Source organism: Lethenteron reissneri, chromosome 6, assembly GCF_015708825.2.
Source record: "Lethenteron reissneri isolate LAM-NWPU_2019-01 chromosome 6, ASM1570882v1, whole genome shotgun sequence".
In the NCBI taxonomy this organism is placed as follows: Eukaryota; Metazoa; Chordata; class Hyperoartia; order Petromyzontiformes; family Petromyzontidae; genus Lethenteron; species Lethenteron reissneri.
This window is the reverse complement of record NC_083784.1, coordinates 3,620,074-3,633,226: the sequence shown is the minus strand read 5'-3', so window position 1 is coordinate 3,633,226 and position 13,153 is coordinate 3,620,074. Positions and strand designations below refer to the sequence as shown.

Genomic DNA, 13,153 nt, shown 5'->3' with positions numbered 1-13,153 from the left:
TGCAGCGCCACATTCAATACGCACTACAATGACAATAGTTTAAAACGATTTGAAACATTTTTTTATGGGGGGGGGGGGGGTCAGAGCTTTGTGACGTCATATTTGAGGGGGGTCAGACTTTTTGTGACGCCGTGTTACGAGGGGGGTGGGGTGTAAAAAATTGTCCAAAATCGCGTGACGTCATTTATGGACAGCCCCTACCGTGCGGGCCTTCATCATGTTCCTACCAGTAGCAACTTTCTCCAGCAGCCTCTTTTAAGACTTCACATGGGAATATTTTGCGTGTGTGTGTGTGAGACCAGATTTATTATAACGCAATTGGCGTTTGTGAATGCAAAACAGCGCCCCGGTTTGAAATGAACAATGAAGTATTCGACTTACTCCGCCACGGGTATCGTGGGACCAGGCATAGAGGAGAATGCAAAAGGAAAACTGTCAAGGACTGAGTCGTGCTCTTAGGTTTTTTCGGTAAAGTCACGTAGGTAAGAAATTAAAATTAATAAAAGTAAAATAAAAAATAAAATCGAAATCCAAAAATCGTGCATGATTGGATGGCTGACCAGCATGCATACCAGGTTCTATAGGCTACCCCGGAGGTCACGTTGTGGGCTGTGCAGCCATAACCTTTCTCCCCAACGCTTACGCTCCCACACATCTACGCGCGCACGCATGCTGAACTTCTTTTGCACCGTACGTAGCCAACCGTGCCCATCTATGGCCGCCGCCTTCACTCACCCGCAGTGACCAGCCGTGGTGAAGTATGGGTCAGGTAACCCCATGGCGTGCGGCAAGCCCTCATCCAGCAGTGGACAAATACAGCGTTGTATAATAGGCGGGCGAGGTCAACATTCGTTGTCACATGGATAGACTTACCCCTGTCACCGGAATGTGGACTTTACACGGCTGGCTGAGGGCTGTAAACGGGAGATGAGCAAGCAAATGCCGCAATGCTCACTTGAGCAGGGCATCGCTTTCGTTTGCCGACACTCAATAATGCCGATCGCTTTCACAAACATCTCAACGTGTTTGTATTTCATGAATGAAGTCCAGATTTGTCGCTCTTGACGTTGCACCACCCCCCCCCCCCCCCCCCCGGTCAGACGTGCCCGCTTCTGCTGCGCGTGTTCACGAGTAAAACCGGGCGTCACCACCGCACGGACGAGTTCGCCCGTGGCAGCGCTCCCACCTCCGAGCTTCAGATTTACACGTGGTGAGCGAACGCCCGTCCGCCAGCAAACACTCACAACCGCTCGCCGGGAAACGCTCGCTCGCTCGCTCGCTCGCTCGCGTCTCGCCGGTAGTTTAAAGAACACACAATGGTGTGCTCACAAACAACAGCAGCACCGGGAAGGCCCAACTCCCATCGTAAAAGGAATTTACACAAGTAGTCGGGCACACAGATCATGTACATGTACGCATGCTAAGACAAATATGCCTCGGAAAGCCTTAAACAGACTGTTGGGTCAAGGGCTGTTAGCGAGCACCTCTGAAGCCTGGAACGGCACACGAGGAGGTGGGTGGCCAACACCACGCCTGGCTGATGTTTACACACTGCACCAGGTACTCGTTTGAAACTGAGTCGACCTAGGAGAGGCCCAGGACTGGTTCAGATATCCATAACCGCTGTTGACTGAGAACGGGAATCGAACTCTGGTCGCCGGGTTCATAGCACAGCTCGATAACCACTGCTCCTTTACCAATGCAACCACTTTCACACAAACTTAATTTGGAGCTTTCATGATTGCAGGAATTACTCTTTGGTTCTTTCGGTAAAGTCACGTATAAAGAGAAAATAATAAATTAAATACTAGCATACGACGTTTCGATTGCAACACAAGCAATCATCATCAGGTATAAATGAAATAGAAACACAAATCTAGTATACTTAGAAATGTAATGTAATACAACAGAGAGTCGGATAACATAACAGTCAACACCCTACCTAGTTGATTACGTTCTTCCTGAGAATGCTAAATTTAGAGGCCCAGAACTGATTCAGATATTCTAAATTTAGCATTCTCAGGAAGAACGTAATCAACCAGGTAGGGTGTTGACTGTTATGTTATCCGACTCTCTGTTGTATTACATTACATTTCTAAGTATACTGAGATTTGTGTTTCTATTTCACTTTCACACACACGTCCATCCACCAAGCCACTCACCCATGCCCACCACATGCCGCGCGTGTGTGTGTGTGCGCGTGTGTGTGTGCATGTGTGCGTGTGTGCGCGTGTGTGTGTGTGTGCGCGTGCGCGCAGGTTGGATGCCACACTGAAGGAGCTGACCAGCCTGGTGAAGGAGGTGAACCCAGAGGCGCGCAGGAAGGGAACTCACTTTAGCTTTGCCATTGTCTACCCAGACCCCAAGCGGCCCGTGTACAGGTGACCAACCCAGCTCTTTGCCGTCGATTGTGACGAGCGCGGGGGGGATGTCCTCTATCGCAAAGCGTTCGGTCGCCCAAAGGGACCGTGAGGTGGCCAGGTAGCTCAGAGCCTGTGACTAAACTGAGTTGTCAGCGCTATTAAGTTGATAGTCTCAGCCCAGCCATCAATGACTACACACACAAAAATTAACCCGTAAAAACAAAGTTTTTCACTATAAATCCTTTATATGCGTGTTCAATGGGCCACAACCCAGCCCACATTGGTCTTTGAAACGGGCGGCTAGAGTCCTCTCGTCCTCTGGCTTGCGATGGCTGCCACCTATGGGTCAGATGATTGCCTGCCACCATTAAGCAATTGGTAATTAAATATAAAAACAAATTTCCTAAAAAGTGTAAAATTTCGGGAAAAAAATTTCACGAAAATAAATTGTCACGCACAACGAGTCTGTGTGCAAAATGTCAGCTCGATTGGATCACGGGAAGTGGGTTAAAAAACGACCGAAAGATTTGCACGGTCGTAAGCGCGCAAGCAAGCAAGCAAGTGAACTTAATATAAAGGATTTAAAAAAAAACCATCACGTTCAATTTGGTTTTGCGCTAAAATTGGATGAATCCCAGCTGCGAGTGGGAAAGTGCTGCACCCCTACTGTCTCGACCGAAGGCCACTTGAAGGAAACTCGAGAAGTAGTTCTGCAATATCAACTTCTACTGGCCGTTCCGTAACCCCAAAAAGGGTTTGCGACAGATCCAAATGGATCCTTCCGCTTCATGGCACGATGGAGGTGGCACGGTCGGGATAAAAACTGGTGAAAGAGACAAAAAAGCATGGGCCCATGAATCTAGCACTGTGCCTCTCTTCATCAGCCTATGTCTCGAACACAGAGAGGTGGCCGGGTAGTCCAGTAATGAGTGACCTCGTCAGCAGGCTGATCGATAGTCACGATTTTTGGCTCGCAGCTCGATTCAAGAATAAAAATATATATATATACATATGGTGGTCTCATCCTTACCGTCTCTTTTGTATTATTTCTGGTATCTTACGTCAAATTTGTACAATTGCGTTCCTTCTGTTTGGCTTAAGTCTAACGTTAGCGTATTGGTTATGTATAATAATTAAGTAATCCCAAGTAATTTATCAAAACGCTCGTGAATTGGTGAATGAGTCATTTTTGTGAATGGGTGCAAAATATTATCCGTCAAACAGCCGCTCACAATGTCAGCACAAATAGGCGGGAGCATCTCTCTCTATCCCGACTGCTATATCAACAATCCGCATTTGGGTTTTCCATAAAACAGTGTTAGAGAACGCCCCGCAGAAGCAGATGTCACAGAGCTACCTCTGAGATCCCTTCGAATGGTTGCGAGCAGCACATCGCTGTCCGATCTTGTACCTTCCACTTACTACCGCCCCCTTTCCCTCGCCACCACCACCTCCCCCTGTCGCTCACAGGGTACGGGAGATCGGCAGCACGATCGCCGGCCGCAAGGGTGCGGACGACATCATGACGCTGCAGTCGCAGAAGTTTCAGATCGGCGACTTTCTGGACATTGCCATCACGCTCGCGGGACGTGGGCCTCCCCTGCCCAGCCGCATGCTGCGTCCGTATTAGAGCTTCTTCTCGCGGTGTAACTTCACCGCTGGGGGCTCGGCGTGAATCAAAATGTTAATTTTATTTTTTATTACTGTCAACTCTCCGTTGCTGGTGACGCGGCCGAGTGGCGGCGCGTCTTGCCGCTCGTCGCAGAGATATGCGGTTCAAGGCCAGCGGCCGCCCTGGTTAATACCGCGCGGGTGTCTTGACGGTGTGCGCCGTCCGCTTGGCAGTTGACGGTAAAAATATGGTGACGGTATTCGAAAACGAGTAGGCCGTGCGTGTGTGTCGGCGTCACGGTCCAAAAATGTGACAAGTTGCCGACAGTTCGCTTGAGTAAAACCGGGCAGCCACCATTGCGCTGGTCTTGACTAAGGCCCTTGTGCTGTAGGAATGGAGTGAACGCCGAATGTTCCCGTGATTTATCCGTGGTAGCGCAAGTGGGGGAGTGTCCCTGAAAGAACAAATACGCGGACATTGCGAACCAATACGGAACAATGAGAACTGGATTGGATGCGTTCTGCGAGGAAGGCACGGTTTGATGACGAAGGACGTTACAGAAGGCCCAACGGAAGAGTTGTGGGATGCTGTTCGCGTGAATGACGCGAAATGCAATGAAAGTATTATTCTTAAGAGGACAGAGCGAGAGGAAGGCCCAGGATCGGAATATCGGAGGTGCTGAAGAGGAGGAGGGGGGGGGCCACGTTTGTGTAAACGACGAGAAAGGCAGCGGACGGAGGACGATGGAGGAGATGGCAGCCGAGGAGCCCGTTAAGGCAGAGCGCCACAGCAGAACGTGGATCGGTGGTGACGATGACTTGTGTCTGCTGATTCCGGCTGCAGACAAAGTCAGCGATTGCGGGAGCCGCAAGTGGACATCTGGCCAGAGTTTTGCAAACCGGAGCACACGCTCAAGGCGCGAGTGTAGTATTCTCCGCGAGCACGGAGGGTGATGTTTGCCGTTGGTTTGCTCTTTGGCAAGCGCGTAATTAATTCGCGCGTGAATTCTTTCGAATTTGGCACGGGGGGCGCGCTTGCCCTTTTGAGAATAACGTCACGGGACCTTTAACGCCCTCTGTGACGCAGGCAGTACACGCTGGGTGCACACACACCCTTCGTATACGTGCGTCTGCAGCGACACCCGGCAGGGGTGTGACGATTCGCCCCGCCGTGCGATGCAATGCACGCTTGTAGAATCTTAAGGGGTGTGCGAATCTATAAATTATACAATGGTGTGATTTAATTCTAGATTTGAAGTTTTCGTGACTGCAAGGATCCTCCCAGCCCCTCCCCACCCAGCCCCACCCAGCCCCTCCCTCCCCACCTAGCCCCTCCCTGCACGACGGACGGACGGATACAATAATCCCCTGTGGGCTGGTGTAAACAGGAGGTTCCTACCAGTATTAGAGTTCATACATTGGTTATGTTAAGGTGCGGGTAGCTTTTTTTAAGTGAGTACTATACCGGGTTTTGGAGTGGTTGTGCAGCGGTGAGCGCACTGCACTTTGAACCTGACCGACGACCTGAATTTCATCGCCGGCCCAAGTGGTGAAGTATGGTCAAACAATCTTCATGACCTACCATGCTTTGGGGGGAGGGGGGGTCAGTGGCTTTCATCCAACAAATTTACAGGACTGTAAATAATTGTTATTACGAAGGCTTTAATTACACGTTTCATTATTATCGTTTGTACGAATTCAGCACCGGTGGATCATGTAAATATTTTACTGTTAGTGGAAACGCGCAAATGTGTTTTTTTTTGTAAGTGTTGGTAGATTCTTGATTGTCATTGTGTCAAATTTTAGTTTTAATGACGGAACAGTCGCCTTTCGCTGGGTCAGCGTTCCGGCTACACGGCGCGCCTGGATGCACCTGGGTCAGCGGGCTTCGTGAACCATAAACCACGTGTCCCTTGTTCTCTTGACGTCAGTCTTCGACTAATAAAGCAATGCACAAGAGGCGTTATGCACGGAGCGCAAGGCGACAGCTGTGAAACTTATTGCCGACAGTGGAAACGATTGCATGCTGAAGTAGCATTACGTGAAGCGAGTTCTAGTGCTGCTAGTTAATAAAAATAATTTTTCTTTCAATAAAACACAACGGGCGTCTCCTTGGTACAATGTAAGCAAAAACATCCTAAACAGCGACGAACTCGAAGGTCTGATGGGCGTATTTCGGGGTTTGAAATCAGCGTGTCGTTTGGCACGATGTCCGACGTTTCGCGCCACGTGCTAGGTGAGCGTGGTACAGCCCGGAAGTACACCGCGCAGAGCTGTGTAGCCACCGGACCGCGACAAGCGACGCGGTAGCAGTGAGCTCGTCCGCTTTTTGGAACGGTTTTTGACTTAATTGAGTATCTTCGGCAAAAAGCGAAAGCAGCTGAATTAAAACGCCACAGTGTAGCGCTGATGCTGCGCGATGGATAAACTGCCGAGAAATATAAGGATATAAAAAATATATATTTTAAGGTGCAGCTATGTATAGCACTACTGAAAAAAAACCTCTAATTCCCATATTTTATTTGTATATGATGTTACATTTTGACAGTTTGGCACAGGTGGCTTCATTTATGCTGTTGTAAATGCACGTTGCTCCAAGGTTTAATAAATTGGTTTTACAGGATGTGTATGTGGCAGATGATTCACTAATTGCAGAAGTAAATGTCAATGTGTACGTTGTGTGACAGGTCAGCCACCGTTATAGCGCACGTGGCCACCGTTGATTTCCGTAGGCTCTCAGAAACTGATGTTAATGTTAGCGTTTTGCACGCGGAATATTAAGGACAGGGGAAAATCTATGATTACAGCTGTTACCGTGGAATTCTTACATATTGCGACGGTAATTATAACGTCACGCATTTATCCAGGAAACGCCTCGTTGAGTCTCAAGACAATTTTTCCTGCATGAAGGATGGCAAGATGACCCGTGTGTATGTATGTTGGACTTCTTTCCCACCGTGCGTAGCCAACCGTGCTGTCTCTTGTGATTTGCGTTTTCTTTATACGATATCGGTGTAGCTGTTCCATCCTCACGAGTTTACTCATTTCTATATATGATTGAAGATAAGGCCTTCTTGAGAGCTTAGAATGACTGCATCAATATTTCTACTGAATCTTTTTTTTGTATATAGTCAATACAAGCCAGGCATCATGGTATCTGATGTTCATTCGTCTTTTGTAGAATCGGAGGAAGCACAACAAACTAATCACAAATGAACTGAGTTTCCAAACTAGATGATTTAAAAGTGGTGTAACTCCCAGTGCCTTCCTAACATCGGAAGGAAGGGCGTTCCAGACGGCCGCAAAAGCGCATCCGAAAGCGCGCGATGCAGTGGCCCATCTTTGTTTCGATGGCCAGCCAAAAAGCTGCTGCTGCGAGCAAGACCTATCCGTAGCGAGCTGCACCTCGCTGTCGCTGAGGCTCGCCGTTCGAACCCAGCGGTTATAGCCGCCGGGGCCGTAACGACCGCAGCCGGACACGCGCCGTCCGCTCCGCTGCTCGCGTCGGGCCCGTTCGAGGTGGCCGCGACGTCGTTGGCAAGGCCAGGCCATCGTGTGCCAGCGGCGTCGGGGGCCCAACATTTTTGGCAAGTTTTGGAAAATTACCAGGGAATTTGCGCTGTAATAGGATTCCGCGCACGGCAGCGATCGTCTCCCCTGCTGCTGCCAGAATCGTGCACCGCAGGTCACGCTTGCAAATGAGACTCGAAACTAGACTATGAAACAATTTTTTGTTATTTTACCAGGTGAGGCCCACTTTGAGTTATACGGTAGAGTTATTTATATTCTTAGGTTTTTTTTGGTAAAGTCACGTAGGTAAAAAATTACAATTAATAAAAGTAAAATAAAAATGAAAAAATAAAATAAAAATGACGACATTTCGGAGGCAACACAAGCTTCCGTCTTCAGGTGGGACCGTCACAGCACGGAAGCTTGTGTTGCCTCCGAAACGTCGTGATTTTTATTATTATTTTTATTTATTTTTTATTTTTATTAGTTTACATTTTTTACCTACGTGACTTTACCGAAAAAACCTAAGAATATTAATTCCTTGCAGTCACGAAAGCTTCAAAGGTAGAGTTATTCTTTTTTAGAAGCGGTCTGGCCACGAATGATAGCCAAATGAAGTGGCTTATGTGGACATGTATAAGACTCGTCCTCGTTTTGTTTTTATAATTATGTTCATTGCAGTTTCATGTTAATAAATACACAGGGGTTGACGAAACAAAGTATTTGTTGTTCTTACGTGCCCCGTGCTAACTTTCCGTTTCCATGATTTATCTCCTAAAAAAATCTGGCCATGTCTCGCACCCCCAGGAAGGTCATCTCGCACCGCCAGTGGATGTGTGCACCCACCAGGTTAAGGACCACTGGTATCAAGGGTTAATATGCTAACCAAGGCCCATCCTGGTTTCTGAAGTTCTCCCCGGGTTAAACAACATCAAATTACAACGTCAATTCCCTGGCGTCCGCGCATTTCTCTCCCACGTTTCTTCCGAGCACGCATCTCGCCGTGCCCTCTTTGCGCACTTTGCATCTTTCTGTTCCATCTTTCCTGTTGCCAGTGTCCGTGCCTCTGATCCACACGTCCCCAATTGATTCAAGCGAGCCTGACACTGCTGGTGAGCCACTGGATATCGAAACCGGTGCAGAGTGTTGCTTGTCCAGAATCAATGCTGCATTGAAAGGGCGTGAGGCTGATGGGATGTGTTATTTTTACGTGGAGAGACAGCGTTGTGAAGGAGACATAGTGTCCCCTCATCTCCTGTGTCCACTCACAGGTTGGTGAGAGCGTAGTGATTCTGGATCACCAAGGGACCGGCTCCATGCTCTCCCGTTCCAGGGGGTGACCATCTCCCCACCTGTGCAACACCTCCCCCCGTGACCTCAGCTCTTCTTTTGTCAACAAACTCCAGTGGAGGAGAGTCTTGCCATCTCACCCCGCCGTGAACGTTGGGTGAGCTCTGACCTTCCATTCGCGGAGCCCTGATATCCCTTTCCACGATTGGCCACATGGCCTCGGCCCATTTATCAACAAACTCCAGTGGCGGACAGTCTTCCCAACTCACCCCGCCGTGAACTTTGGGCGAGCTCTGGTCTTCCCATCGCGGAGCCCTGACCGTCTTTTCCACGATAGGCCCCATGGCCTCGGCCCGTTTGTCAACGAACTCAAGCGGAGGAGGTGCCACCCAACTCGTGCCCGTGTGGACCTCGGGAGTCCCGGTCCCCGCGGGCTCCACTCCGCGCGGCGGCCCGTCCCGGCCGCGCGGGCGAAGGTGGCGCGGTGGCCCGGCGCGTCGCTGCTTCTCGGGGCACGACAGGGCCATCATTACGCCGGCGGCCATGGTGAGGGTGGCGGCGGCGTAGCCCAGGTAGATGGCGGCGCCGAGTTCGTACTTGACGGGACTCGGGTACCACGGGTCGTAGAACTGGCGCACGGTTGTGTGGGTGTTCCACGCGACAGGCACGAACGTGCAGAGAGAGGAGGCGACGAGGCAGAGGCCGCCCGACACGGCCACGAGCGACTTGCTGCGGCGGGAGGGAGGGCCCAGCACCAGGGTGCACTTCATGCCCGCCGTGGACGCGCCGATGCCCGCCGCCGTGAGCAAGCACGAGATGACCATCATGGCCTGCGCGGCCTGGCACGTGGCGGAACGACGCACGCATCGGACGGAGATGGTGGAGAGATGGGGTTTGGGGGGGGGGAGAATCAGAATCAGAAGTTTATTTCCCGTAAAGGCCATTGAGCAGTGGCGTAGTAACTACATTAGCATTGGCGTAGTAACAATAGCAGCAATTACATTACACTGTGTAACACATTTGTTTTGTTCCTGGGTAGTAAGTGTTATTTCATAATTGTTTATGCCTCAAAAGTGCAGAAAATGGCTATTATCCCCCAAAAACTTTGCTTTTGTGACCAGGACAGTGATATTTAGAAATTTACCTATTTTCCAGCACATTCCAGATAGATTTAGAGCTGAGTAAACTTGGAATAACTTCTAGAACATTCTAGAACTTTCCAGTAATATAAATAGTATAAATACGGAGGCCTCAAGCCAACCAGTTCAGTTTAGCTCCAGCTGCCTAAGTGGATACATATCTGCATTTTTCTGAGATGGCATCAAGAGGCTGCAAGCATCTGGCAGACGCATTTTGCGATGTCTGCGGCCAATTTATCAAGACAAGAGCGAAAAAGGACTCTGTGGAAGCATCTGCTAAGATGTGCGAGGCCTACAAGGCGTATTTCGGCATGCCTGTCAGGGATCAAGACAAACCCTGGGCATCTCATTTCACCTGCGAGCAATGCAAAGAAAACTCCGGAAGGTAAGATGGACAATTGTTGCCCGGAATTTTCTGTTCTAAAGTTTGTTACAAAATATAAAATTGTAAAAGTTTTAAATTTAAAAATGTTTTACAGTTTTCAATGTTATTGAAAAAATATATCATACATGAAAAATGTTACTAGAATCTCTTACCCATTGGTCATGAGTGAAATCAATGTATTTTTGTAGGATGTTACAGACGGGAAAAGAGAGACATGAAGTTCGCTATCCCAAGAATTTGGTGGGAACCCACTGACCACTCAAGCAACTGCCACTTCTGCATGGTGGACCCTTCCAAACGTCGGACTGGCAAGAATGCACCTGCTATCACGTATCCGGACCTTCCTTCATCCATCGCCCCGGTGCCACACTGCCATGAGCTCCCCGTACCCACTCCTCCAAAAAGAAAGCAGCTAATCCAGGAGCCTCAAAGCCGTGCTGCACCATAATGGTAACAAGTACTCGTCTATTGCCCTGGCTCACTCGGTGCACCTCAAAGAGGATTACAACAGTATCAAGACCTTGCTGGACGCCTTGAAGTATGACGAGTACGGCTGGGAGTTCATCGGAGACTTCAAAATGGTGGCATTCCTGATGGGTCTCCAAGGCGGTTTTAACAAGTTTCCCTGCTATCTTTGCCTTCGGGACGCAGTCAGAAGCAACGCACAAGAGACTCATGATTATCATCTGCCGCTGCATCGAGACGATTGTGCCAAGGATGATGAAGGCGACTGAGATGTCGATAGTGTTGCTGCCGCTGCTGCCACAACTCACCTTGAGAGACGGGCTCATTGCGAGGATGGAGTAGAAGGGGCGGCACTGGAAGAATCCCGTGCTCATCCAGGTGCACTCCATCCACAGGCCCCGCATCTGCCCCGTGGCCGTGATGATGCTGGTGCCCACGTGAGCCGTCACCTGCCAGTGTGGGAGGATGGTGGCAGCCAGCGTGCCCAGCAGACCCACGATGGCCAGGCACAGGGCCACGATCTGGAGTCCTGTAGACACCATGATGACTACGACGGCGGTGGCGGCGGTGGTGGTGGAGCTTCGTCTTCTTTATTGCGCTGGTGTTAGTGGAGTCGCTGCTTCTCACGATGGTGGCAGTGTTGGAGGAGGAGTTTCCACCGCTGATAATCCAGAGAATACGGCAATGTTATTCGTAAGATTATTTCAGTTGTCGTAAGAACAACTTGGTGAAAGGCACACACACATCTCGTCCGATAGACCGTTTCTAATCCGTACGATCACTCTTCACGAGAAGTCACAGAGAGAGCGGCCACAGCCAACCGGCCCGGCATGCCAACTACAGGCTCCTCCACTCTCCATCCCAAAAAACACTCGCCCTGAGCCTCTGCCTATAGGAAGCCGGTGGCGATCTCGAGTTTGCCCCCACGTTTCGCATCAACGACAACAACAACCAAAAATCACGACGATTGTTGCCCAGTTATGCTGAGACTTTGATACCGAGACTCAAATTTGGATTGGACCGCACACGGCAGCCGGATTAAACATTAACCCAGGGGACCTGTGGCAGATGCGTGCCACGACCCCCCCCCCCCCCCTGTGTGGGTGGTGGCGGTGACGATTAGCAGAACCGGGTCCTGGGCATCTCCTCGGTCGACTCAGCCTCAAATGAGTACCTCGCGCGGTGTGTAAACATCGCCACTGGGGAGACAAAGGCGGTCGGGCGTGGTGCTGGCCACCCACCCACCGTCGTGTGCCGTGTGTGGTCTACATAGGTGCTCGCTAACAGCACTTGCCCCAACAGCCTGTCACAGGCTACACGGGGGATCTTTGTCTTTGGTGGCACCACGTGGTTAGCGCTCTACCGAGTTCGATTCCCGCTCACGACCAAGCAACTGTGGGCGGGTCGGAGGACAGATGGCAGCAAGTTGTTGCGAGACTGCCTGCCCAGTGAGGTGTTGAGTTGGTGGCGCACAGTCGGCTCGCCTGGAGAAGGCGGCACAGCAAAGTGTGAGCTGACATCGAGGGGGCATAATCAACGTTTTTGGGTTTAGATCGCGTTATTTATAAATGTGTCGTAACCCTCCACCACCCGACACGGCCAATCAGAAAAAAAGTGTCTTGTTGACAAAAGACAAATATCTTCTTGGTTCTTTCGGTAAAGTCACGGAGAAGGGAAGTAATAAAATAATAAAAATAAAACATAATAAAATTATTCTCACTACGACAAATAGTTCACTGATTTAGCCCACTAGTGTGTTGAAGCGTGAAACCAGAGGTGAGTGGTGGGGTGAGTGGTGAGTGGTGAGGTGAGTGGTGAGGTGAGTGAGTGGTGAGTGAGTGGTGAGGTGAGTGGTGAGTGGTGGGGTGAGTCAGTTTACATAGACTTTCGCGACCAATATTATTCATAATCAACGTTTTAGGGTTAGATCGCGTTATTTATAAATGTGTCGTAACCTTCCACCACCCGACACGGCCAATCAGTAAAAAAGTGTCACGTTGACAAAAGACAAATAGTTCACTGCTTTAGCCCACCGGTGTGTTGAAGCGTGAAACCACAACATTTACAATTTTTTGAGTACGAAGTTCGCTGGTAATTGCATCCAGCATCATCGGGCAATTCGCCAGAATGGTGAGGCTCTGCTCTGTCTCCCGTTCTTATATAGAGCAGCAGCAGGGTGACGTCATCATTAACTCATCAAGTTTAAAGTTTCATTTATTAGGTATAGCCCTGTGAGCCATTCGGCTCTTGAATCGGGTGCAACCGCAACAAACAAAAAAAACAAAAACATGAACAAGAAAACATCTTAAAGTGACTATGTGCAAACAGAAAATCCAAGAAAAGACAGCAAAATATAGCAGAAAAAGCACCGTACACCAATACTGTGTGCA

General features: G+C 49.6%; 2 protein-coding genes across 4 annotated transcripts in view; one reads left to right on the top strand and one right to left on the bottom strand.

Annotated features, from left to right (window-relative positions):
• Window positions 1–6,274, top strand: part of SAP18 (Sin3A associated protein 18) — a 64,676-nt gene extending 58,402 nt beyond the window's left edge. For all 3 annotated transcript variants that reach the window (XM_061570564.1, XM_061570551.1, XM_061570558.1), the window contains 3 exons: window positions 1,101–1,210; window positions 2,259–2,381; window positions 3,834–6,274. In XM_061570564.1, coding sequence (XP_061426548.1) covers window positions 1,101–1,210; window positions 2,259–2,381; window positions 3,834–3,993 — 393 coding nt within the window. In that variant the 3' untranslated portion in view covers window positions 3,994–6,274. The remainder of the gene's footprint in view (window positions 1–1,100; window positions 1,211–2,258; window positions 2,382–3,833) is intronic.
• A 146-nt stretch (window positions 6,275–6,420) lies between these two features.
• LOC133353928 (claudin-7-B-like) lies at window positions 6,421–12,544 on the bottom strand. Its single transcript, XM_061570447.1, has 2 exons — window positions 11,072–12,544; window positions 6,421–9,613 (listed from the first exon to the last, which is right to left on the bottom strand). Exons 1-2 carry the CDS (start codon window positions 11,303–11,305, stop codon window positions 8,750–8,752), a joined length of 1,098 nt encoding a protein of 365 aa, XP_061426431.1. The 5' UTR covers window positions 11,306–12,544; the 3' UTR covers window positions 6,421–8,749.
• Between the last annotated feature and the right edge of the window lie 609 nt (window positions 12,545–13,153).